The sequence below is a fragment of the Tenrec ecaudatus genome, chromosome 6, assembly GCF_050624435.1.
Source record: "Tenrec ecaudatus isolate mTenEca1 chromosome 6, mTenEca1.hap1, whole genome shotgun sequence".
NCBI lineage: Eukaryota > Metazoa > Chordata > Mammalia > Afrosoricida > Tenrecidae > Tenrec > Tenrec ecaudatus.
The window spans coordinates 18393202-18419817 of NC_134535.1; the positions used below are offsets into that span (position 1 = coordinate 18393202).

General features: G+C 51.3%; 1 protein-coding gene across 1 annotated transcript in view; it reads right to left on the bottom strand.

Annotated features, from left to right (window-relative positions):
• ABTB3 (ankyrin repeat and BTB domain containing 3) overlaps positions 1–26616 on the bottom strand; it is a 321566-nt gene that overhangs the window by 13190 nt on the left and 281760 nt on the right. The window contains exons 8-14 of the mRNA XM_075551027.1: positions 25832–25925; positions 25561–25696; positions 24640–24860; positions 22352–22530; positions 6549–6654; positions 3455–3557; positions 383–464 (exon numbers count right to left, since the gene is read on the bottom strand). Of these exons, the coding sequence (XP_075407142.1) occupies positions 383–464; positions 3455–3557; positions 6549–6654; positions 22352–22530; positions 24640–24860; positions 25561–25696; positions 25832–25925 (921 nt within the window). The remainder of the gene's footprint in view (positions 1–382; positions 465–3454; positions 3558–6548; positions 6655–22351; positions 22531–24639; positions 24861–25560; positions 25697–25831; positions 25926–26616) is intronic.

The window sequence follows — 26616 nt, forward strand, 5'->3', positions numbered from 1 at the left end:
TTCAATCCCTTCCTTAAACCCTCCGTCATCCACTGGCTCACCAACTTCTCCTCAGTGGATTACATCTCATCACACCTCAGACTCTCCCGGAGGCCTTCTTGAGTTGGCTGCTCCCTCTGCTATCATAACTGACCTATACTCAGCGGTGGCCCCTCTGGACTGTAAGTCTCCAAAGTAGGCCATCCATTGTTATTTTTGCCCCCAGCCCCAAGCACAGGGTTGGGAACCTGGGAGAAGTTCCATTAGTATGGACAGTGTGCAGGCACGGGTGGTCGGTGCAAGGGGCAGTATGGAGAGGGACCCGGGAGTGCAGGGAAACGGAGATCTGGCTGCAGGGCCATTCCCAAGCAGCCAAGCCACAGGTTGAAGACTAGGGCCTCACCTGAAAGATGGGGTACTTCACGTAGCCGATCTCTATACAGGTGCTGTCATTTGTTGGCTTGCTGGAGAGGAGGGCTTTGAACCTGCGTAAGAACACACATGGTGGGGGTGAAAGACACACACACGGTGGCAGTTAGTTGATTTTATGCCAACTTGAAGATGTAGGAAAGTGTAGGGGTGGACTCCAACCTGTCAATCAGGTCACAGCCTGCTGATGCCTCCTGGGATGTGTGGCCTCTTTAAAACGGGTGGGGAGACTAGGAACCTCCCCCCCTCCCTGCCCTTCACCTTCCTGCTTGCTGAGACTCTGCCACCCGCTCGAAGAACTTTGGGAATCCTGCCATGTTTCCAATGACTTTAGATCCACATGACTCTGCATCCACCGGCCTGTGATCTTCCTGCATCCTGTCTCACCTTTCCGCACCATTGGCATGTGGCTATGTGAGTCTGAAGAGGGACTTACAGACAGGCATGAGACCTATGGACCTAGATTGGACGGGCTGGGATGCCTTCAGGATATAGAATTACTTCTTGATATAAGGCTCTTTCCTATACATACATGAGTGTCACTGGATTTGTTTCTGTAGACCACCCAGCCGAATACACACCTATACATGGAAATAAGACACACACACACACACACGCACACACACGGGCTTGCAGAAGTCTTAGCTGATGGCAGAGAAGTAAAATACTTGTTCCCACCACTCAGAAACACAACCATGTCAGAAACACAACCATGTCAGAAACACAACCATGTCAGAAACACAACCATGTCAGAAACACAACCATGTCAGAAACACAACCATGTCAGAAACACAACCATGTCAGAAACACAACCATGTCAGAAACACAACCATGTCAGAAACACAACCATGTCAGAAACACAACCATGTCAGAAACACAATCCTTATGCTAAAAACCTCCTCTTGTCTCAGACATTAGTCTATTTGCTTATTTCGTTTCTGTCAACCAGATTCATGACGTTTAACAGAAGCATGCTATGCAACCAGCAGACAGACGATACGGGTCCCTTTTGGGTAAGCGCCAGCTTGGGATCTTTCTTCACGTCCTCCAGTCTCGGCGTTCAACAGCAGGCGCAGGCAAAGGGAAGTTCAGGGAGAACACGGAAGGTTTGGAATTGGAGGTCAAGGCCGGCGAGGTGGTGCACAGAAACGCTATTCTTCAGGCATTCTGATCATTCTTTTGTTTGGTACAGTTTTTTTTTTAATGTTGATTTTGAACATTTTCTTACGCTCTGGGTGAGAGTCTATAGAAGAAATTTGTGTTTTCTTCAGCACTTTGACCCCCCCCTCCCTTTTGTTTGGCAACACTGGCTGCCATCTCTTCATTGTCACACCATGCCCCTCCCACTTTCCCATTTGCCCGTCTTTCCTTCCCCGTCCTGCCTTTTGAGTTTTCGTGTTTGGACACATGCCGTCCTTCTGGCTTCTGACGGGTGATTTTCGGAGGCGTATGCTCCTCACGGGAGCTGGTCCAAGCACATCCATTCTTCAGGGAAAACTCTAGAGGCCGGAGCACAGTTTGGAACTGCAATGACTTCTCAAACTGGTGGCTAGAAAGAACGAGCCTCTTTTAAACCCCTTGTCTGTCTCTCAGGCTCCGTCACAGAGACTGTCCCCTTCCCGAGGCTTTTCTCCTGGGCGATGCCACCATGGCCTCGTCCACATCGGTCTCCACGGCGCTCTCCAACCACTTTCTCTCACACCACTGTCAGGACAGGGATTTCCAACTCGATGCCACCCGGCCACCATGACTGAATGTTTTCATCAAGACTTCCAAAGCAGAAGCCTGATCGAGAGGGGGAAACTCTGGAACAGAATTTTCAAATCCTCAGCTTGCTGGACTTGTTGAGACCGAAGGAACTCTGGTTTGTCTAGGGCAGGGGTATTCAAACTTTATAAACAGGGGGCCAGTTGACTATAGTTTAAAAAAACCATGAACAAATTCCTATGCATCCTGCACATATCTTATTTTGAAGTGAAAAACAAAACGGGGCAAAAACACCCGGCGCGCTGGCTAAATGTCCTCAGTGGGCCACATGTGGCCCGCGGGCCATAATTTGAGGACCCCTGTGCTAGGGTGTTGCAACTGACAGCTGTGCTGGGAGAGTGGATTTTCCTGGGATGTCTACAGCTGCGGTTTGCAGTTTACTTGTTTTGGGGGGGGTTGCAGTACAGATATTAAGATGCTTTGGGGAGCCCAGGACATGAGGGCCAGGCCTTTTCTCTTCAAAGAAACCCCTGTAAATCCTTCCCCAACACAGGCACACTCGGCCCACCCCTTGGCTACCTGCCTCTGCCTCAGCCCCATCCCACGACTGTTCTCTCTTCTGTCCAGCTTGGCCGATTTGGGGTACTTGGGCACTTGGACCATGTGTCAACTGGATCTCAACTCGAATCCAAAGAAGAGAGCTGGCAGGGAAGGTGAGAAATTTCTGGTGGCACAGAGGGTTACACTGCAAGGTCAGCAGTTTGAAACCACTAGCTGCTCCAAGGGAGAAAGAGAAGGCTCTTAACACTCATAAGGAGTTCCAGTCTCCGAAACCCACAGGGCAGGTCTCTGTGCCCTGCAGGGGGGTGGCTATGAGCCAGAATCGACTTGATGGCAGCGAGTTTGTCCCACGGTGGCACTGCTGACTGATGATGTGACGTCACTGTTGGAAAGGCGGGGTTCAAGGTCTGGTTATGTTGAGTAGTGGATACCAAGGTCTGCTCCCTAATATTCAGACTTCCACGTCTTTCCAGGCTGCAGTGTCTGCTATTGGAGGTGGTTCACCGCAGGAAGGTACCTGGCTAAGAATGCAGGCATCCAACCAAGCTCTGCTCATGAAGCCGGGCGGTGGACACTGGTCTGTCAAATCAGTCCAGGGGAGGGCAGCGGGGCTGGCTTGAACTCACACTTAGGTGCGGCTGCCCTGAGCTCTGGAAAGCTTATTTTGGATGGTGCCCCACCAGCAGTCCAGTGAAAAGTCCCACCAAGATTGAGTGCCGAGACACAGCCGCAGGCCCAGCCCCAGTGACAGCTCGGAGGCCGACCTGTGGATACGCACCTGGGAGAGGCCGTGAACAGCAGCACTTTGTGGGCATAAAATGGCCTGCCTTCTACCAGGAAGGTGACATCTGACATCTCCTTGTTGTTCAGAAAGTGAGGATCTGGAAGAGGAAGGGGGAAGAGGGAAGTTTTAGTCAACCAGAGGGCGGAGCTGGGGTTTCAGAAATGTCCAGCCAAGAGCTGGTGGCACTTCCTGGTGCGGGTATTCGCTGGAGAGACAGTGACCAAACAGGAAACAGAAGCACCCGAGGGGGCCCCCTGCACCTGCAATTCTGTTTCCCACAGGAATCCTTGGAGTTCTCCTGAGACTGAAAGTAGTGTGTCCCCAGGGAGACTGGCGTGGGTCCAGAGCTCTGGGGGCTTCAGGTGTGTAAGGTAGCATCGTCCCACCTTCTATCTAAGAATGGGACTCCCTTCCACTCGCTTCTCCTCTGCGGGGCTGGTGCCAGCTTGAGGGGAGCGGCTCACAGGGCTGCTGCCCTCCCTACTGTGGTCCAAAGTCGAACAGCCAAGCTCCCGGCCATCCAGGAGATGCCCACTCAGAGGGGCCCTACAGGACAGGGTAGAGCTGCCCTTGTGAGTTCCTGAGACTGCCTGTCTTAACGGGAGTAGAAAGCCCCATCTTTCTCCCTTGGAGTGGCTGGTGGTTTTGAACTGAGGACCTTGTGGATGGCAGTCCAACACGTAACCAGGGCCCCCTCACTGTGTTCCAGGGCTCCCAACCCTCACCCTGACCACTGTCGTCGAGTGGATTTTCCCACCAGCCACCCCTACAGGACAGAGTGGACTGCTCTGTAGTTTCCAAGGCTTTCTGTCTTCCTGGCAGCAGCCAGCATTGTCCTGTGGAGTCACCGCTGCGTTTGAACCGCTGACCTTACCATTCATAGCCTAAAGCGTTACAGCCATGGCTTCTTTTAATGCAAACCACAGTGGGTTCAAAATCTAAGCCCTTCTCCCCCAGCATCAGTGACACATGAGCTAGGGCCCTGCTCTCATCTCCAGTGATAACAGAGATGTCACAGCTAGTATTTTTCTATGGTAGGGTAGGGGGTTCTGCATTGGGCTGCTAACCTCCAGGTCAGCAGTTCAAAACCACCAGCCACTCTGTGGGAGAAAGATGAGGCTTGCAGTCTCAGAAACCCACAGGGCAGTCCTCCTCTGCCCTCCAGGTCACTCTGAGCGCCATGATGGCGGCGAGAGGCACTTGTCCCCTGGCGGACACTGGGTAAGCAGGCCCTCACAGTTAATGCTGGTTGGGATGTGTTACATGATCCCCACTGTACAGATGAGGAAACCGAGGCCTGTGGCCATGACAGCGACTTGCTTAGGCCAGTGACTGATGGAGGAGTCAGGATTGGAACTTGGCTATCTGGGTCTAAGAGCCTGCATAGTGATGCCCTATAACCCAAACGCCCAGCCCTGTTGCCGTCCCGCTGTTTCTGCCCCTTGGTGACCTTGTGGATTATAGAGTAGAACTTTCCAGGGAATTTGCTTGGCTGTAATATTTACAGATGCTGACTGTCAGACCATTTTGCGGCAGTGCTGATGGGTAGGTTTAAACAGACCACCTCTCAGTTGGTATTTAAGTGTAAAATTTTTTATCATCTAGGGCCCTCTGTTAAATACTAGGACTTTTTCACAGCCAGAGCTAATCATGGGCCTCCTGCTGTGAACCTTTTCATAGCTCCCAAGCACCCCTGGGAGAGAGTTCAAGCTCCTTAGGACAGCCTCCTTGTGGTGCGTGCCTGTTGTCTGAAACCCCCACTGCATCTCACTGCCATCACGAGATGCACAGTGACCCTAGAGGAGAGGGTAGAACTTCCCCTGTGGGTTTCTGAGACTGCAAGCCTCATCTTTCTCCCACAGAGCCGCTGGTGGTTTCAAACTGCCAACTTTGAGGTTAGCAGCCCAATGCACAACCCACTCTCACTCAGAGACTGTACAGGATAGGGTAGAGCTGTCCTTGTGAGTTCCTGACACTGTAAATTCTTTACAGGAGTGGAAAGTCTCCTTTCTCTCCCAAGAAGCAACTGGTGGTCGCGAACGGCTGATCTTGTGAATGGTAGCCCAATGGTAACCACGAGGGGGCTCCCTGCATAACCCACGATGCCACCATAAATAAATGCTGACATAATTTCTAGTTGTATTTTCCTTGTTACCATTGGAAACGAGGCTTCCCAAGCCCGTGCCTGGTCACACCGCAGTGATAAAGAATGCTTGAGTCATCCATGGCCACTCCCAGCTACCCAAGTCCACCTATCCTCTTGCCTCTGAGCCTCGCACATGCTGTTCCTTCCACTAGAACTCTCTGCCCATCCCTTCTAAGTCCGGCTCACCCCACATGGTCTCCGAGCTTCAGCACAGACACCTCGGCACCAGCTCCCCACTGCAGTGCCTGTCCTGCCCTCAGTACCCGGCCACTTCCTGACCAGCGCTCCATGGGCAGCCACCACTGCACGTCTGTCAGTGGCGGCGTAGGTTTCTATGATGCTTCAGGTCTCAATGGAGCTTCCAGCAGCTAGACTGGGGAGAAAGACCTGCTTCCAAAACCCCGCCCGTGAGAACGCTGTGGAGCCCCACGGTCTAACCCGCAGCCCACCCTGGGGACGGTGCAGGGCCCGGTGGTGTTTCTGCCTCTGGTGCTTGGGGTCGCCAAGGGTGGGGGTTGGTTCCACCACAGCAAACAATAAAGGTGCCTAGGGCCATGATGAGGAGCCCTGGGGGCTCAATGGGTGAGACGCTGGGCTGGGAATCACAAGGGCAGCAGTTTGAAACCACCAGCAAGGGAGAGGAAGCTCGCTGCTCACATCAAGCGTGACCATTTTGGAAACCCACAGGGACAGTTCGACTCTGCCCTACAGGGTCACTCGGAATTGGAATGGACTCAATGGCCGTGAACGTCTCAGCAGGCTTCCTTCTCCACATTCCCAAGGTCATGCCGAACACATCCCATATGCCATGAAGGTGACAGTCGGCTCTCCACCTGCCTGGCTCCAAGATCTAGCTCTCCTCTGCCCCAGTGCCCCCTCTCCCCACCCTTCTTCTGCAGCATCCTCCAGTCACCCGGTGACAGGGCCTGGGGTGCCACTCACCCAGGCGGGAGGTCTGTTTCCGCTTGATCTCCGTGAGCTTGGGGACGGGGTAGGGTCCGTAGCAGTGGGTGAAGATGACACAGAGCTGTTGGCTGATCACTTCATTCTAGAAAAGAAAGAGCGACTCAAGTTGCCGGAAGCTGTGCCGGCCTCACCAAGGCTGTCTCCCCAAGAACACAGGCCCCGAGTGTGTGCGCCCAAGAGAGGAGCCAGAAATGGCATTGCTGACCCCCTCTCCAGAGCCCCCCAACACCAAGGGCTTGGTGGGTCCCAGCAGGCCCTGGTTCTGACTGCCCACTCTATAGTGCTCATAGTTTTGTGAATGAATGCTGAAGACGTGTATACTTAAGCCCTTCCCTCTCACCTTGGAGGAAAGTCTTGGTGGCTTAGTGGGTTACATATTGGACTGCTAACTGCAAGGTCAGTAGTTCAAGACCACTAGTGGCTCCATGGGAGAAAGACGAGGCTTTCTACTCCCATCAAGATATAGAGCTTCAGGAACCTGCAGGGGCAGTTGACTCTGCCCTATAGGATTGCTGAGAGTCCAAGTCAGCTTGATGGCCATGAGCTTTGAGTTAGACTCTCCCCCTGGAAGACTCCCTGGTGGTGCTGTGGGTTATGCACTGGTCTGATAACTTACTGACTCAGTGGCGGTGAGTTTGTTCATTTGTTTTCTGGCTTTCTCTCTCTGAGTGCCTGTGTGGTACAAACGCTGAACTTGCTCGGCTGTTGACTGCAAGGCTAGGGGTTCGAGCCCACCTAGAAGTGCCTTGGAAGAAAGGCCTGGAGAGCTACTGCCACAGACAGACTCAGCTGTCAAAACTTCTCTGGAGCGACCCCTGTGCTGATGCCTGCCCCCCAACTCCAGGCAGAGCCCATGCCAGCTGCTGTCATGCTTTCTGCCCGGATCACTCTGTATGCAGGAGAAAGCAGATTTTTGTGGCTTGTAGGATGGAAGGGAAGCTTCCTGCCTTCCACATGACTCCCTTTTCAATACTCCCCAAGTCTGGGAGCCACTAATTACACTGAAAATAGCAGCGCAAGCCCTCCCCGTCGGGCCTCTCTGCTCTTCTGGGGCGGCCCACGTGCCCCAGAGTCAGTGATACAGGGGCCCAGCCACTTCCGGATCCAGGAGGGCTCGGCTGAGTCACTTACCCCAAATTGGGGGACAGAGTCTGTAATCAAAACCTGCAGCAGCCTACCAATGGGTGCAGGATGAAACCGCCTGCTTCCGACAGGCCCCACCTGTCTTTGCTGCCCTTCTGTTTGGACCCATTTCTGTTCCCTAACTGTCCGACACAGGTCCGCAACAGGAAGGCCAGGATCATAGCAGTTGGTTGCTTTTTCACTGGGCAAAAGGGTGGGAACCGGGGTCTGGAAAGAGGGGTGGGACAGATGCGAAGACATTTACGATCTTTTAAGTCAGGCAAGGAGGTGAGAGCCCGAGTCCTGCATGTCTGTTTTGAGAACTAAACTCCTGCGTCTAGGTGTTCGGATAAATGAATCAGTATAGGAAAGGCCTGGCAAACAGAGTTGCTATCTTTGGGAGCCTGCAGGGCGGGGGAGTCACCCTCCATGCCGGACGGAGAGCCAGGTTTGGTTCTTGCTCCCTGCACACCTCATGCACAGTCAGCACCTGTCTGTCAGGAGAGGCCTGTGTGCGCTATGATGCAGCACACCTTTGGGCGGTGCTTCTAGACTAAGATGGACAAGGAAGTAAGGCCTGGCGATCTACTTCCCCACCTCAGCCAAGAGCAACCCAGTGGCCACAATGGTTTGATCCACACGCGGTCCTGGGCCTGGTGCTGGACTGGGCAGCGTGCCTGTCCCAGGCACACGGGGCGGCCATGCGCCAGGGTCGATGTGCCGGCACCTGGGAGTCATGGCATTTTCTAGTTTCTCCTTTAGGCCATTTTGTCCAGTCAAGAAGCACTGCTTTGAGGGAAGACATGCTTCACCTAATTTTCAATTTTAAAAGATGAACTTGGGACGATTCAGGAGTGTGTCTTGTTAGGCTGTGCAGAGGGTCGCTGGACTTGGCCCCTAACAACTGCCACCAAGTGACATCAGTGGCTCCAGAACCAGTCAATCAATTCTGAAGTGTGCTCCCAAAGCAGGAGGACACAGCTCAGCCCAGGGGGTGAGGATGCCCCCCGGCTTCTCATGACAGCTGTGGTACTGACATAATCTCATGTCAACCTGCATCACTGCATGTGTTGCGTGAGTCTGAAGAGGATTTCGTAGACTAGTATCGGATATATGGGCTAATATCGGACTTAGGGACTTGATCTGGACTGGACTGAGATGTGTTCTTAATTAATTACTCTTTGATCTAAAGCTCTCTCTTAGACACATACAGATGTCTTGAATGTATATCTCTAGTCTATCCGGACTCACAAAGAGTGGAGGCAAGAGTGAGGGGTAGGTCACCAGAGGGCAAAACGTCACCTCTGAGACAAGAGACACAATCTGGAAAAGATGATGGGTCACGGCCACCGGGTGAACATGCTCCTCTCATTTCACACGGCAAAGGGACTGCCGTCTCATGGCTTAGGGCGGTGACTCTCCACATGTGGTCTCTGGGCCGGCAGCAGCAGCAGCAGCATCACCTGGGAGCTTGTTTGAGATGAAAAGGCACAGGACCCACCACAGATGTTCCGAGTCAGAAACTCCGCAGAAGAGGAGGCTTGGGAATCTCCATTTTAACCCATCTCCCAATGATTTGGGTGCTCGCGGATATTTGAGCACCACTGGCCTCCTGTACTGAAAATCTGCTGTAGGCCTGACCCGGGACATGCCAGGTGGGCTTCGTTGGCCAGCAGTGCCTGGGAGCTATTGGGAAGATAGTGTGAAATGTATGCACAGAATCAGATTTTTAACATGCTCTGCAGGTGTGTCCCAGGCATGTTAATGTATAAAAAGCAGCGCGTGGTCGGCAGAATTCAGGTCCCCCAGAAGATCCTAAGTCCTGGATGATGATGAGGCAGCACACCTGTGAAGATGCTACCTGATCTAGCAGATGAGCTTGCAGGTGTGACTAAGGGTACTAATCGGTTGACTTTACAAGGAAGAGGTCCTGCTGGGCAATCCGGGTGTACCAAAGTAATCACATGAGGAGAGGCAGTCAGAGAGAGTCCCAGCATGGGAAGGACTTGATGGTGCTGTGGAAAAGCTTGCTTTGTTGCTGGGCTTGAGTCCTGCCTCTGGCTCAGCGACCTCTGGTTCATCGGACTTGAGCAAAGGGCCTGCCATATTGTCTGCCTATCCTGGGAATCATGAGGGACCTGCCATCTGGCCTGTCGACCTCGGAGTCATGTGCCTCTGCAGCCGCCAGCCTGTATAGTCTTCCTGACTGATCTTGTATGTATCACCCCCCCCCCACCACCACACACACACAGCTACCTGAGTCAGGAGAAACCGCTCGCCTACCACCTGACCCATGCACTGGCCTGCTTTACCAATAGCATGAGTCATTTTCTTGGCATTCATTTCACTCTGCAGATATATAAACAGCTGCCACCAGTTTCTCTAGAGAACCCAGCTTAAGACAAGGAGTCTCATACAAAATACTGGACCTAGGAACCCCCAAAAGGTCAAAGTCATCACAAACAAGGCAAGTCTGAGAAACCGTCTGAACTAAGGGGAGGGTAAGGAGACACGGGCATGAATGTCGCGTGCATGCCGGAGGCGATCCTGGAACCGAAGAAGGGCATCCTGGAAAGACCATGGGCTTGTGGATAAAGTCCGGATTTCAAATGCTAACAGCTCTTCCTCACTGCCACCGAGTCAATTTCGACTCTTAAGGACCCCTCAGGCCAGGGGAGCACTGTCCCTGTGGGTGTCTGAGACCCTAACTCTTTACAGGAGTCAAAAGCCTCATCTTTCTTCCAAATGATCCTAGAGGGTCAGCAAACACAAGGGAGCCCCTCAGTGGCTGGACCGACTTTACAGCCACAACAAAAGGCTCAAAGCCATTCGGGTCATGACGGTGGCGCAGGCCCTGGCAATGCTTTGCTCTATTAGTCAGGAGTCGCCACGAGAAGCAGCTGATCCGATGACAACTGACAATAACAACTCAACGTGAAGAAACGAAACACCCTTCACAACTAGACCCATCAACACCACCACCATAAACTGAAAAGATGGAAGGGGTCAAGGATTTCTTTGACTAATCTACCATCAATGCTCATGGAAGCAGCAGTCAAGAGGGCACATGACTCACTGCTGCCAACGACCTCTCTAAAGCAAGAGCAACGATGGCAATGTGAGGACGAAGGTCACGTGACCCACAATAATTGGGGACTCCAGGGGTGGGGGGCTCCTCGAAGCGCTAAGGGGTGATTGTAACCAGCACCAGTTAGCTGAGGAGGTATTCCGAGACCTGCTGGGTTGAATAGTCAAATGAGACGGTGAATGGGGTGTCCCAGGCTGTAATTAGCTCTGGACCCAAGCTTGAGGACTGCAGAATAGAATTAACCAAGCTGGGATAGGGGGCTTACTCTCTTCTGGAGGCCCGGTGGGGTGCTGGGACAGACACGGATATTCTCCTGTGTGCAGCAAACTGGGGCACAGTGCATTCTGCCCCAGTGGTGGTTCGAGGGTGGGGGTCTTGCCTTCCACTTGGGAGACCTGGGTTGGATTCCTGGCCAATGCCCTGAAGGTACAGCCTCACTCGTTTGCCAGTGGAGACTCGAGTGTTGCTGGGATGCTAAAGAGGTATCAGCAGAACTTCCAGACCAAGATGGATCAGGAAGAAAGGCCTGGCAAACTACTTCTGAAAATCAGCCATTGGAAACCTCTGCTCTGACAGGCATGGGGGAGACAGGAAGCAGGAGACAGCTTGCCTGCAGCAGCAACAACAACAACAGCTGTTAGCCCCAAAGTGTCACAAAGTCCCCCTCTCTGGCAGCAGACAAGTCTTTTCAGACCGACTTTTTGGACTCTGACCTGGGAGGCCAGGTGATGGAGAGCAGGTGGGCAGGGCAGGCTGGGCCTGAGAGCTCCATGTGGGGTTATGTGGTGATTCAGGTCTCTCATGGACAATGCTGGGTGGGCTTGGCTCCTTGGGACTCACACCTGCGTGGCCTCACAGGGGAACAAAGCAAAATTCCTACTACTGTGCTGCTCCCAGGGACTTTGTTTTTGAGATGGAGTCCTGTGGACTTTAGGGCTAGCGTTTCTCCTCTCCTCTCCGCATCCCTCGCCTTCTCCTGAAAGCTTCTCTTGATTCCGAAGCTCCCGTACAGGTGTCTTTGGTTGGGGCTCGACACAGAGCATCAGACGGAGCTAGGTTCTGGCCCTGGCACCTCACGCACAGCTCTGCGGCCCTAGTGAAATGGCTCAGTGTGTCCGAGCCTGTTTCCTTTTGCAAACTGGGCTCACATACCGGCTTCACTGTGTCACCGGGAGGGCTGAAGGAGGGTAACGCATCACAAGCTGACACTGGGTTGGACTGACCACATGGAATTGTGATTCGATCATCTTTCAGCTACAAGGCAGCTGTTTCCCACAGTACAGCTCCATCGCTCTATTTCATTTTTTAGAAAAAAAAAAAAAAACAACCCACCTCATTTGATACACCCACTGGACGATCCCTGCAAACAGAAACTCCTCCAAGGTGGAAAGTATGTCTCAGCTTCAAGAGAACGTGGAAGGACTGCTATATTGTGGACTCCAGAGACACACTGAGTTCTCTACTCCACCCACCGCCCACGGTGAATCACCCCGACAGAGGCTGACCCCTCTCCTTGTGGGCTGAGCCACCCTCTGCCACGGCGCACCTGGATCAGGTAGCGGTGGGCAGTTGGCCTGCAGGGGTGGTCAGCGTGGGCTGCGGGAACCACAAGCAGGACCAATGAAAGAGTCCACCCCAAGACACGCCTCGGTGAAACCAAGACACGAGGGCCAGAGAAACATTCTCGGAAATAGCCAGAGGTAAAAGGCACACGACAGGGAAAACAATGAGAACAACAGCACGTTTCCCATCGATGGGAAGCCAAGGCGGCTAAAAAGAAGTGGCGGGATATTTTCAAGTGCTTAACGAAAAGCAACGTCAAGTCCAGACTTGATACTCGGTGAGAATCTCCTTTAAGAATATAAGGGGCAGCAGGCGTTCGTAGAACAAGGCCATCTGGAAGGATCTGTCACCAGGAGATCTACCCTACAAGAATGGCTGGCGACACTTCTCTAAACGGAAAAGAAAGGGCACAAGAAATTCCCTTGGGACATGAGAAAGACATACATCCAGCAAAAACATGGTAAATGTAGGATGTTTTCCTTTTCCTCTGGAGTTTCCCCATTATGTTGGATGTTCATAACTCTCTGAGGTGGTTCTAGATAATTAAGGAGATTTTTAAGGCAATTATAAATGGTGGAGGATAAAGGGGCTTAGAGGGCGGTGAGGTTTCTACTCTCGATCTGATAAAATCATAACTGTGAGAAGTTGTATAGAGAAACCCCAAACCAAACCCACTGTCATTGAGTCGATTATGACTCATGGCAACCTTATAGGACAGAGTAGAGCTGCCCCTGTGAGTTCCCGAGAGCATAACTCTTTAAGTAGGAAAAAAAGGAAGTAGAAAACCTCATTTTTCTCCTGCAGAGCAGCTGATGGTTTCAAACCGCTGACCTTGAGGTTTGCCGTCCAATGAGTAACTCACTTCGCCACTAGGGTTCCTCCTAGTTATGGCTGTTCTAGGTATTACAGTATGATATTTACAAACTAAAGAAATAGACATTATTATATCTATATAATAAAGTAACATCTAGAGCCACCCTAGGAGCTATGTAAATGATACTCCAGAACCCTACAGATCAATAGAATTCTACAAGAAGTTCACTGAACTTATAAGAAGGCAATTAAAAGGAGCAGGATTGGGGAAGGGGAAGGGAGAGCTGACACAGAGAAAACAAAAATGCAGATTTAAGCCAAACAAACATCAGTGATTGCATTAGATGTCAATGGTCTACACGGACCAATAAAAAGACAGTGACGGATAGAGTGGATAATAATCCCAACTAAACGCATCGTGGTGGTGTGATGGTTACAAACCGGGCTGCTAAACACATGATCAGCAGTTCAAGACCACCAGCCGCTCTTTGGGAGAGCAACGAGGTTTTCTATTCTCATCAAGATTTACAGGCTTGGAAACCCACAGGGGCAGTTCTGGTCTGTTCTATAGCGTCACCATGATCCCTTCAATTACTACGATATGTTGTTTTTGTGATGTGCTGTCGAGTTGCTTCCGACTCACGGAGATCGTTATGTGCAACAGAACAAGATGTGGGCTGACCCTGCACCATCCGGGCCTGGTTCTGCTTCTTTGTGTTCATTAGGTTTTCTGATGGTGTTTCATGGGGTGCTATCCATGGGGTTTTCAGGGGCGAATTCCTCTGAAGTTGGCAGCCTATTCCTCCTTTCCTCGCTGTCTGTTCTTCGTCTGGAAGCTCTGCTGGAACTGGTTCACCTTGGATGACCTTGCTGGCATGTGAAATGTCAGTGTCATTGCTTCCAGCACCACAGTAACCCACGCGTCACTACAGAATGACAAACGGACAGGCGCTGCCCGTGTGAGGATATAGACATGTGGAAAGTAAAAGATGAGAAAAGATGCATGATACAAACATTAATCAGCAGAAAGGAGCGACTACAACGTAGATTTTAGAACATGTGAAGTTACCAGCACAGAGGAGCAATGTATCGTGGTAAAAGGGCCAATTCACCAACAATTTGATAAGCAGATGCATCAAACAACAGAATTTCAAATATATGAAGCAAAAACTGAAAGGAGAAATAGACAAATCTAGTTTATCTGGTGACGCCACCCCTCTTTCAACAACTGCTAGATCAACTAGATTAAAAAAAACCTGTAGACTAAAGAGCCTGACAACACCAACAACCAAGAAGATATTGTTGAGATTTATAGAAATCTGTCTAACAATAGTGAAATACACATTCTTTTCAAGGGTCTGTGATGGAAGACATATCAGACCCTGGGCCATAAAACAAATCTCAAAAATTGAAAGTGATTGAAATCATACAGAGGATATTCTCTAACCACAACGGAATCAAACTAGAAATCAATAGCAGGAAAAAAAATTAGGAAAATCTCCCGACATTTGGAAACTAAACAATGCACTTTTAAATAATCCATGGGTCAATGTGGAAGTCTCAAGAGCAAGGGGAAAAAAGACATTGAATTGAAAATGTATCAAAATATGTGGCCCACAGCTAAACAATGGTCAGAGGGACACTAGTAAGAAATGCACATAGGAGAAGAAAAGCCTCATCAGTACTCTAAGCTTCCTCCTCAAGAACTTAGAAAAAGCGAAGCAAAATAAACTCAAAGGAAAGAGAAGGAAGGAAAACATAAATATTAGAGAAGAAACCAATGAAATAGAAAACAGAAGGAAAATAAAGTATATAAAACAGAGAGCTATTTCTTGAAAATATCAGTAAAACGGACATATTTGTGGGGAAAGAAAAGAAGGAAGACCCACATGACCGCTATCAGGAATGAGATAGAAACCTTGCAGACATAGAAGGGCAAGAAGAGAGCAGGACAAATATGGGAAACAACTCTGGACCAATTTTTCAAAATTATAGCACAACCTACACCAACTCGCTTCATATGAAATAGGTAACTTGAAGAGCTCCATTCACTATTAAGGACATTGAATTCATAAAAGCAAAAACAACAACAACAAAACTCAGCCTTCCTCAAAGACATCTTCAGATGGCTTCACTGGAGCGTTCCATCACATGTTCAAACTAGAATTAACACGTGTTTGTATATATCTCTTCCATACAATAAAACATTCCTGAGAGGGGCCTTCCCAAATCATTTTATGATGCACGTATTATTATTTTGATACCAGAAGCAGAAAGATATTATAAAAGTAAAAAGTAAAATCAGCTACAGAGCAGTATATCTTGTGAATACCGATATACAAATCTTTATCAAAACATTAGCAAATGTCACTGAGTAATATGTAGAAGAATTACACATCATGACCCAGTGGGGTTTATCCCAGGGACGCAAGGCTGCTTTGATTTTTTAAAATGAATCGATGCCCTCCACTACCTTAGCAGACTAAAGTGGGAAATCACATAATTATATCTGTTGATGCAGAAGAACATTTAACAAAATTCATTCATGATAAAATGGTGCCAAAAAAAGCAAACAGAAAACCAAAACAGGACTACAAGGGAAACCTCCCAGTTTGAAATGAAGCAAAACAAAACAAAAACCTACAGTCAACATCTAATTTAACAATAAAATTATTCTCCATGGTTAAAAAATGAGTGCTCCCCCTGTGACTGGGGGCCAGGCAAAGACGTCCACTCTCAACATCCTTACTCAGTGTAGTGTTGGAAGCTGTAGCCAGCGCAATAAGTCAAGAAAAGGAAATAAACTACACCCACGAGGGTAAGAAAGGAAGAAATAAGCTCTTTATAGGCAGTGACATGATTAACCCAGAGAAATCCACAAACTGGTTCTAGAATTAATAAGCGAGTCCGGCAAGTTCACAAGATTCAGATAAACATACAGAAAATCAATTCTACTTTGCATGCACGCAATGGACAGAGGAGTGGAAGATATAACTTCACAACTGCTCAAAAAAAGAAAAGGTGTATATCTAACAACACATATCCAGAACTGAAGAATTCACAATCCTGATGGATGAAATTTAAAAAAAGATATAAAGGAAGGGGTATATACTATGTTCATGGATTGGAAAACTTAATAAGGTGTCGAATCTCCCCAGACAGATATTCAGGTTTAAGGCAATTGTTATCAAAACCCCAGTCTATATCTCTACACACAAGACTGTTCTAAAGTTACATAGGAACTAGAATAACTAAAAACAATCTTGAAAAAGAAGAAATAAGGAAGAAGGGTCAATCTATCCTATTCTAAGACTTCTTATAGAGCTAACGTAATCAAAGAGTGTGCTGTGTTGCCCGAAAGATACACACACATCAATGGAAGTGGATCGAGAACCCCCAAATAGACCCACAATGGATGTTTTTAACAAAGGTGAAAAAGAATTCAACAAAAGAAAGGTAGCCTTTGTGACAAATGAGGCTGGAGTATTTACTCCAGGTGCAAAAAGAAAATAAAATAAAATTTAAAAATGAACTCAAAATGAATCACAGACTTACAAATATTAAGTAATACTAAAAACTGGAAGGAAAAAGTAGGCTAAGAATTCTTTGAGTCAACACTAAACGCATGATCAATGAAAGGAATAAATTGATCAACTGGATTTCATCCCAATTGAAAGCGCCCACTCTGGAAAGACCTTGCTGAGAGGGAGAAAATGTCTATTCAGGTATTAATCCTAACAGACAAAGAGCTATCAGGTAAACGATCAAAGAACTCTCAAAATTCAAAAGTGAAAAAGCAAACAATCCAACCTTAACATGAGCAAAAGACAGGAAGAGACTCTTCATGGACCAGGGCAGGCAGATGGGGAAGACACACAGGTACCCTCAACCTCCTTCACCAATTAGAGACATGCACGTGGAAACCACGCATATTTGCATGACTGACGTAGGCAGTAGTGACAAGCCGACTGGGAAAGGGGAGAAGCCAAAGCAGTGTCCATGAGGCAGGAAATTCGAGCAGCCGCTGTGGAAAACTGTCAGGCAGTTTCTGAAGGGATGGAACATGCGACTTCCACATAGTCCAGCCAATGGCCCTCGACCAACTCTCTCACTGCCTTCAAGTTGATTCCCACTCACAGGGACCCTGTAGGACAGCGTAGAACTGCCCTCTGGGTTTCCAGTGCAGGGTCAGAGAGCCTCATCTTTCTCCTGCAGAGTGGTTGCTAGTTTTGAACTGCGACCCTTATGAGGTGCAGCCCTATGTGGAACCCACTACCCTACGAGGACTCTGCGTGGTGACGTAAATGCTCTGTATCTTGACTGTAGGTCAGTAACTCGGCTCTGACGTCTACTATAATTCTGCAAGCTGTCCCTCTGGGGAAGACTGGGCCAAGGGTACCAGGGGGGCTCTCTGAAGAGTCACTGTAGCTCTCCAAACAGAGAGCAGCGAACCCATGGCCACCAAGATGATTTCAGCTCACCGCAACTCTACAGACCGCCCTGGCGGCTTCCCACGGCTGCAGGGCTCTGTGAAAGCTCAAGGACGCGTCGTTCTCCGGCAGAGCAGCTGGTGCCTGTGAACCTCCAACCTCAAGGTTAGCAGCTGAGTGCTTAACCATGGTTGACGGTGGAGTCTTTATAAAGGGTTCCTACACTTAATTGAAAGGCTGGCATTTTCCTGGGGCAGCTTGGGAAGAAGGTCTGGGAATCTACTTCTGTGGAATCAGCCACTGAAAACCCCACTGAGCACACCTGGGGATGGCCATGGCTCAAACTTGGCTTAGGGAGTTAAGGGGGAAGGTATTGGCAGACATGGTACAGGGAACAGACCTAAGGCCAAATAAGTGATTGTGAGGATGCTTCCAACCATTGCTAAATGGTTGGTTCTGGTCCCAGAATATAAACATACCCTGCATTAACTCTTAAATTCTGACCACCTGCTTTTCAGAAGGCTACGGATAACAAGGAAAGCCCAGAATCCAATTGCAGAGTCCTCACGGGGATAAGTTTCCCTTGAATTCCTTCTGACCATTGACGGGGAATGTGAACCGTTTGCCTCCTGGCTCTGCATTGGAAAGTGGATTGCCTCCCCACTCTTCCCCTCCTCCACTCACGGTCCCAGGCCCCATCCAGGGAGGGGCAGTTTCCCTTAAGGCAGTGGTTCTCAGCCTTCCTAATGCCACCACCCTTTCACACAGTTCCTCCTGTGGTGGTGACCCCAACCATAAAATTATTTTCGTCGCTGCTTCATCACTGTCATTTTGCTACTGTTATGAATTGTCATGTCAATATCCGATATGCAGGATGTATTTCATTGTTATAAATTGAATTAAAGCATAGTGATTCACCACAAAACAATATGTAATTATATATTGTGAAATATTTACTTCTAATGACAAATACATGAAATTTTGTCTTGAAGCATAGTGTAGCTTGGGTCTTCATACAGGGTACTCGTATGTGGGCGTATCTGCATGTGGGCAGACAGGCCTGGAGACAGATAAAGGAGCCATGTCTGGGTTCCTAAGACCCAGAAATGTGTTTTCTGATGGCCTTAGGCGACCTCTGTGAAAGAGTCGTTCGAGGGGTCACGACCCACCGGATGAGAACCGCTGTAGTTTTAAGCCTATGGATTTAGAGTAGAGGAGCCCTGGTGGTGGTGGAGGTGGTGGGGGTGGTGGTTACTGGTTGGGCTTCCCCATCGCAAGGTTGGCAGATTGAAACTACCAGCCAGGAGGCTTTCTACTTCCGGAAAGGGTGACTGTCTTGGAAACACCCCCCCCCCTCACCCGGGGGGTGGCAGTTCTACTCTGTCCTGTAGGGTCTCTATGAGTCAGGATCTTGATGGCAGTGAGTTTGGGTTCGAAAGTTTGGTTACTGAGTGCATAACCCCACGTTTCACCAGTAGGGGTCGCCACTGAACCCTCTGAAAGCTGATTCTCCAAGCCCAAGCGCTGTCCCCATCCCTACCTGGCTCCCAGCCCCAGAACTCCCTCCCCCCCCCCACCCCCCAACCCCAGGACCAGCACTGCTGCCAGGCCAGGGAGCTGTTCTAGTCCACTTTCCTTCTCCGCCTCCCAGCTGCTGCCGGAGCTGTTGGTGACCCTGGCACTGACCTGCCCTACTCTCTAGCTGTCAGACACTGATGACTGCCTCTGAAGTCTCCGGTCTCCTTCTGCTGAGCCAGTAGACACCTGCTTCCCTGGGGACCCCAGACTCTGTCGTCTTGGGCTCCTATGAGCACGATTTCTATTCATTCTGGTTCATTTCTACCCCATGTGTACTGATTCAGAATCTCTCTACCCCACCCCTTTAAACAACAACAACAACAAACTAAGATCCCCAAATGATTCTTATGTGTTCATAAGACCATGCTGAAATGTAGATTCAAGGATCTTCAAAGAGTTCATGGAACTATTTTAGATTTGTTAATTCCATTTTTAAAGCCCCTTTGCATATTTGGACCAAACCTAACTCACTTCCAATGAGCCGAGTTCTGCCTCACAGTGACCCTAAGGGACAGGATTCATTGTGGGTTCCCACTGACAGCCACCCTCCCACACAACAGAAGGAAACGCTGGCCGGTCCCACACAGTTCAAAGCTGTTCCTGTGCTTCAGCCCGTCGCTGCAGCCACCGTGTCCCTCCACCTCGTGGATGGGCTTCCTTTTCCGCTGGCCCTCTATTTGACCAAGCAGAGATGGAAAGGCAGATTCTCGGCACAGAGCCTAACTGGAATGAACCAGTTCAAAGCCCTGACTCCCTTGGGCAGTAAGAGGAGTGGGGTGGCCCAGGAATCTAGCACTGTTGTAAAACATTACTCCCCGCCCACCCACCCCCAGTTGCTGCCAAACCTATTCTAACTCCTCGCCACTCATGTGCCAGAGTAGAACCCCCATGGGGTGTTCGAGGACTTCCCCAAAGCAGGTGGCCAGGCCTTTCTTCTGAGGGATCAAGGTGGCCTTGTGCTCAGCAGCCCAACATGTCAACACTAGGTCACCAGGGATCCTTCATGTGCGATGTCTTGGTCTGGTGCTGTGTACACAGGGGCACTGACTATGTGAAGATTCATCAGCAGCGTGGGACTACTTGGTGCGCCAGGTAAGCAGGAGCTCACTTGTGCATACTTACTAATCTGTAGTGAACAGTCTCACGTTTTCTCCCCACCTCCTCAAAGATTCCGCTTTGAGGGCTGGCTGGCCCCTGTCTCTCTCCCAGCCCCACAGCCCCTTCCTACAGAATCAAAGCCACTTTTCAAGTTTACCTTCCTTGACAGAGGAGAGGTTGAATACGTGGTGAAAAACATGTGAAGTTACCCACTGCGGGTTAATAAGAACGCACAAGGAAATCTTGCTCATTGGGTAATCTGCCCTGTATGCATTAGCTCAATCACCACGACCTGGTTGCTTTTGTAGGTGTATTTTAGACCACACAATAGTCGACGTGAACCAAGTCACAGATTCCGTTAACTTTATACAAAGGACATCTCGGTCATATCTGGAATTTCCACGAAAGCCCCCCCAAAGAGGGAAAAGCGTATGCGAGAGAATGGCAGACCGGCCAACGTCTGCCGCTAAGATGGATGTGCAGGCAGTTTCAGTTGAAGGCCTTTTTATTTTTATAAAATGAAAATAAAGGGACCGGGGAGGGTTGGCTTTGAAATGCTTCCAGCAGGTTTGGCACATCAGGGAATCACTGAGACTCATTACTCGAGGGCCGGCACACCTGCTCCCACTTTGGGGCTCCGTGGGGCTTGACATCAGGCACAGCCCGTCCCCAGGGGGCCAGTGCCTTCCCAGCTCCCTGTGGACAGAGACCTGGTACTCAGGGCTCAGAACCCAGACGCAGCTGCCTCGCTGCTCTCTTGCTGGGGTGGGGACACAATAAAAACGAACCCCGTTCTGCTCCATGCAGTGAAATCTTTGGGACGGCTTTTTGGCGTCATCTCTGTGGGGTCCACCTCTCTGCAGCCCCCTCCTCACTGGCTCTGGCTGTGCCCTCAGGGCCAGGATGGGGGTGGGTGGGTGTCGGTGTTGGCAAGCACGAGAAGGAGGCCAGGGAGGTAGTAGGAAACATCCTGGCTTTTCTACCTGAAAAGCCTAACCTGGCGGTCCAGATCCTCCGCAGGGAGGGTCCTCCTGATCCCGGGAGCGCTTCCCCTTGCCCTCTCCCTGGTGGGTTCCTATCTGCTCACCCCTAGGTCTGTTCTCATCCCAGCACTCCGGTGACTCTCGCCCTTCTCTCCCTCCCTGCTGAGCTCCACACCTTTCACAGCTGGGACACGCCCTCCCCCCCCCCCCCCCCCCCCCCGTGATGCAGTACTGTTTTCTGAACCGCCTGCTGTGTTCCTGGGGCACCGGGGTTAGGTCTCCCCAGCTTCAGGGCTCCTTTGCTGGTGGGAAACGTAACATCCGTTACGCCACATGTGCCTGAGAGCTATGGAGTATCATCACCAGTGGCCGAGGCACTGGCTCCCAGCAGCCGCCTGCGTATCAAAGTGGAACTGTTCTCCCTGGGGCCCCCCAATGGCTGATTTTTCAGAAGCAAGCCCTCCTCTGGGGCGGTGGGGGGGGGTGCTCTAGCCTCTAGTCCATGAACTCTGTGCCACCCAGGGGCTCCGGGGACAGAAGATACTAGTCAAACCCACTGCCATCCAGTTGACTGTGCCCCATCAAACCCCAAAGTACCCTCACTCACTGCGGTCTGGTTGATGCTGACCCACAGTGACCCGACAGGGCAGGATATAGAACTGCCCCTGTGAGTTTCCAGACTGTAACCCTTTATGGGTCTAGAAAGCCCGCCTTCCTCCCTCAGAGCAGCTGGGGGTTTAGAACTGCTAATCTTGCTGTTAGCTGTACCCACACAAAACAACGATGCCAGAGGGCTTCTGAGTCTATAAATCTTTACCAGAACAGACTCTTTCTCCCTCGGGGCGACTGGGGGTTTAAACTGCAGACCTCACCGTTAGCAGTACAATGAATGCCCCACTCCAGATGCCACCACATTATGAGCCTCTTTCCTGGGCCACAATAGATGCTTAGCAGAACTGCAGCCCCCATAGATGATCCGATACGTTCTCACGGGTGCCCAGGTACGTGGATTTCACCGCGGGCACAGGGCCAAATCAGACCAGCTTTGTCTTTGTCCAGCCTTGCTCTCTGCCTACAACCTCAAGGGCACCTGGCCCCTCGTACCTTGCTGGCTTTCAAGATCTCGAACATCAGGGGCAAGCCTTGGGTGATGAGCTCCTCCGTGTACTCCTCCTCCTGGATGGTCTTAAATTCTTTCAGCAAACACTGGATGAGGGGCCGCCGGTGCTGCTGGAAGGCGACCCGCAGGGACTCCAGCCACGTGTGCAGAGTCCACGGGACACCTGGAAAGGGGCGCAGGAGACCGGGAAAGGGGTAGGGAGGGGAAGGGCAGGGGGAACAGCCAGAAAGGAAGTTGTGGTTTTTATCAGAAACTTGGTTGTGTTCCAGGACATGGCCAAATGAAGTTGCTCAAAGGGGCTGGTTGTGCACCGATGGCACCAATGTAGGGGTCCCCCGCCCACCGCCAGACTTGGACCAGTTCAAATGCAAGGCTGTAATCCCACGGCCGTTAGGACGGATGAGGGATGGCGTTTTGCACCCTAAGATTGAGCCGGGACTCCAACGCGGTCATCTGCAGGGCACACCCTCCTGGGGAGTGACTTGGTTCCTTTGTTTCCTTTACTTTCTGGGAAGACAGGAGCTCAGCGAATGGAAGGGCCCTGCCCCAGACACAGCGGCTCATCCCTGCCAGATGAGGGTTTCCCGCTGGGGAGGCCCCTCCACGGACACCCCAGTCGTCTGCTCTGCTCCCACGGATATTGACATCGGAGGGAGATGCCACTGCAGACTGTCGTGGCTTCTCGCAGTGGAAACAAACGTCCGCCTGCAGGCACTACACCAGGTGGGTCTTCCTCTGTGAGAGCCACCTCTCCAGGCGAGACCCAGGGAGAGAACTTCTCTCCTCTCCAGGCGAGACCCAGGGAGAGAGCACCCATCTCCTGCCCGTTCAAACAAGGAGACACCACTGGCGGCGGCGAAAATGCCGGATGTGAAAGAGCCACCTCCCAGAGCAGCTGGATGCCGGAGCAGTGTCTGCAGGCTGCTCTCCCAAGACCCCCGGCCGAGGGCTCCCTCCCAACCCCTGATCCCTGGTTGGGGCTGAGGCTAGGTTCTGTGCTAACTTCATTAGCCCCGGGCCCCCAGCACACCCAAGAGAAGCTCTGGGCCCCAGGGCATGGCCACGCTCCACAGGGTGGGGTGATCCCCCAGGATGATTGTTAAATATAAAGATTTCCAGCCTGTAGCCAGCCAGACCCGCAACAGCAGAGCCTCTGGAGGCAGGGCCTGGCAATCTGCATTCCACAAGAGCTCCCTGGGTGACTCGGGCTCTCATGACCCCGGGGGTCTTGAGTGTGGGAGTCAGGGAGGGCTGATTTTGGGGGCTGTCAGGGGGCTGGCTGCTGCCTCTGGAATCATGTGGGTGCTATAGCCTGAAATGGTTCCAACCTGTCAATGGGCCCTGGTGGGGTACGTGCGCTTGCACACATGTATGTGTGTGTATGAGTGGTGGGTACATGTATGTATGTGTGGATATGCACATTTATGTTGGAGTATGTATGCATACCTGTACCTGTGTATATAAGTGCATGTATGTACCTGTTTGTGTTACATGAATTTGTGAGCATGTATATGCATGTATACAGATATGTGTATGCACACATGCATGTGTATGCATGTGCATGCATGTTTGTGTGTGTTATGTTTACACATATATATGCGAGCCCTGGTGACATAGTGGGTTACCAGTTGGGCTGCTAACTGCATGGTCAGCAGTTTGAAACTGCCAGTCATTCTGCAGAGAAAGATGCTTTCTACTTCTATAAAGATTTAGTCTGAGCAAAATCACAGGGGCAGCTCTGCCCTGTCCTACAGAGATGCTATGAGTTGGAATCAACTCCATGGCAGTGAGCTTGTTTTGGTGTATAAAGGTGTGTGCATGTCATATTTGTGCATCTGCACTGGTGTGAATGTGCATGTGGAGGTGCTTGTGTATAAAGGTGTGTGCATGTATGTGTGTGTATGTCTAGGCATTTGTGTTTACATGTATGCACATGCATGTCCACGAGCATATATATTCACCTCTGTACACAGGTGTACATATGTATGTGCACACATGTGCAAACACACGTGTCTGTGTATACAGGTGTGGATATTCGTATGTGTGTATGTGTATACAGCATGCTGTCTCCGAATGTGTCTGTGCAGGTATACCTGTACATACATGTATGCATGCATCTGCGCGCGCACGTACATGCATGCATGTCTGCACACAGGCTGTGCATGTATCTATATAGGCATGCACATCTGTGCGTGTGTTTATATGTGGCTGGGCATATGCCCTAGGTCCGGGGCAGCGGCGCCTGCCCGGCGGTGGAGTGCGCCCAACTGACCTATGCTCCTGATATCAATTGTGACATCCACGTAACCATGCTCAGCGCTGTGATACATGGCCTCCCTCAGGGCTCTCAGTTTGGCCTTGCTGTTGCGGCTGGCGCACAGGGGGGGCGGGGCGGTCTCGGCCAGGTCAGTCCCCTCGGCCAGAATCTCCTCCAGGGACAGGATATCACTCTTCTCCTTCTCTGGCTGCGCGAGCAGTTTGCGGAACACATTCCTGTCAATCACAAACCCAGAGAGGAAGACACTCAGAGACGCAAGCGGCGGCGCTGCCGTGGGGGCGGGGCACGGGCCGGGCGGGGCTGGTGTGCAAGCAGGGTGGGGCTGTGGAGGGCACTTGGGACAGGGTGTGGGGGTGTCTCGGAGGCCTGACCCCGATGGGGGTTCCATGTGGAGATGGGGGGCGTTGGAGGCGATGTCTTTATGGAGTCGATCAATGTCCTTGAAGGCGGCAGAGCAAGGCCCCGCCCCCTGACCTGTACCCCTGGACCCAAGAACCCGGCAGAGTGGCTGTGTGATTGCTCTGGGGTCACGTGTCACCGAGGCTGGCTGGAGGGACGCGTAGAAAGGAAGTAACCAGCGTTAGGGACTTTGTGATTGTGTAATGGCTCCTTCTCTCTCGATGACAGCTGACGGACGTGCTGGACTCCGGTCAAGCCTGGCCCCGTCCCATTGCGAGGGTGCAGCCGGCTGAGAGGGGGCACAGCAAGTCCTTCTGCCTGCCAGCTGTCCACGGCCCACGGTGGGCCCTCGGCAGGGAGCTGGCAGAACTCTGGGCCCCTCCCGCCAGGCCTGGACCACTCTCACTGCCTCTTGGCCCGAATCCAGCGAGGCAGGTGGGTCTGGGCTAAGCCTGGGAATCTGCATCTTTAACAAGCACCGCCGGGACCTTGTGCCTCTGTCCCATCCTAGCCTACCTGTGTCCGTGGGCTGCGGCCTGGCTGAAAGAGTTCATATCCCCCTGGGGGGTGGTGGAAATTCCATTCCTGTACATGGTTCCTATCAGGGGATCCGCGCCACGCTCCAGCAGCAAACTAACCAGCTCAAAATTTCCTGCAAGCCCAGAGAAGGTTTGGTTTTGTTTTGCTTTATGAGAGAGTAAAGAACCCGCATAGTCACATCCGGGGCCAGCGTGGTGAAGTCCTCCTCCCCCTTCCCCGGCTTGTGGGGAGACTCAGCGATCCTCACCTACAGCGGCTGCCAGCTGGAGGGGCGTTTCGGAATAGTTCTCCTCCCCGTGTTCCACAGAGCCCTCCACCTTGGCCCCAGCATCTAGCAGGAGCTGCGGAGAAAGAACAGTGGTGAGACGGTTAAAAGGCCCACACGCCCTCCACGCCCAGGAGCCGTCAGTAAGGGTGGCAGTGCACTAACACTGGGGGAAATTGGATGCCTTGCTCCATCCTGCCCTGGAGGTCAGCGCCCTCGTGCCCAGCCCTGGGTGGCAATTGTATCTTAGTGGTCCGCAGCCGACAGCCCCAGCATCCCCCCTGGAGGAGCTTGTTAGCAATGCCATCTCCTAGGCTCCCCAGCCAGACCTCACTGAGGGGGAGTCTGCATTTTAACAAGTGCCTGCGTGGCTGCACAGCACATCGAATTTTCTAGAAGCAGTGAGTGAAAAGCAGCTGGCACTACAGTTCTGGGCGATGCCCTTCTTGGGCTGGTCCCCTCATGTCACAGAGGACATCGGCGTGATTGCTTAGAATTGGGAAAGTTCCAAGGACTCAGAGAACCACCTGGTCAAGCTACCCCGGGCAAGAATCTCTTCTAGAACACCCTGCATGGCTCCAAGGACAGCCTAGCAAGGGCCAAGTGTCCTGGCCAGGAATATCAGGCCACAAAGCAGCGGAATGGAGTGCCGAAGTTTGCCTGGAACGACTCCATTCTGTGCAGTCCCCAAGACATCTGCGCTTCTTCAAGGCAGAGAGTCCATCTCGGTTGGCACTTGCTCAGGGAACTGCTGCCAACAGCACTGA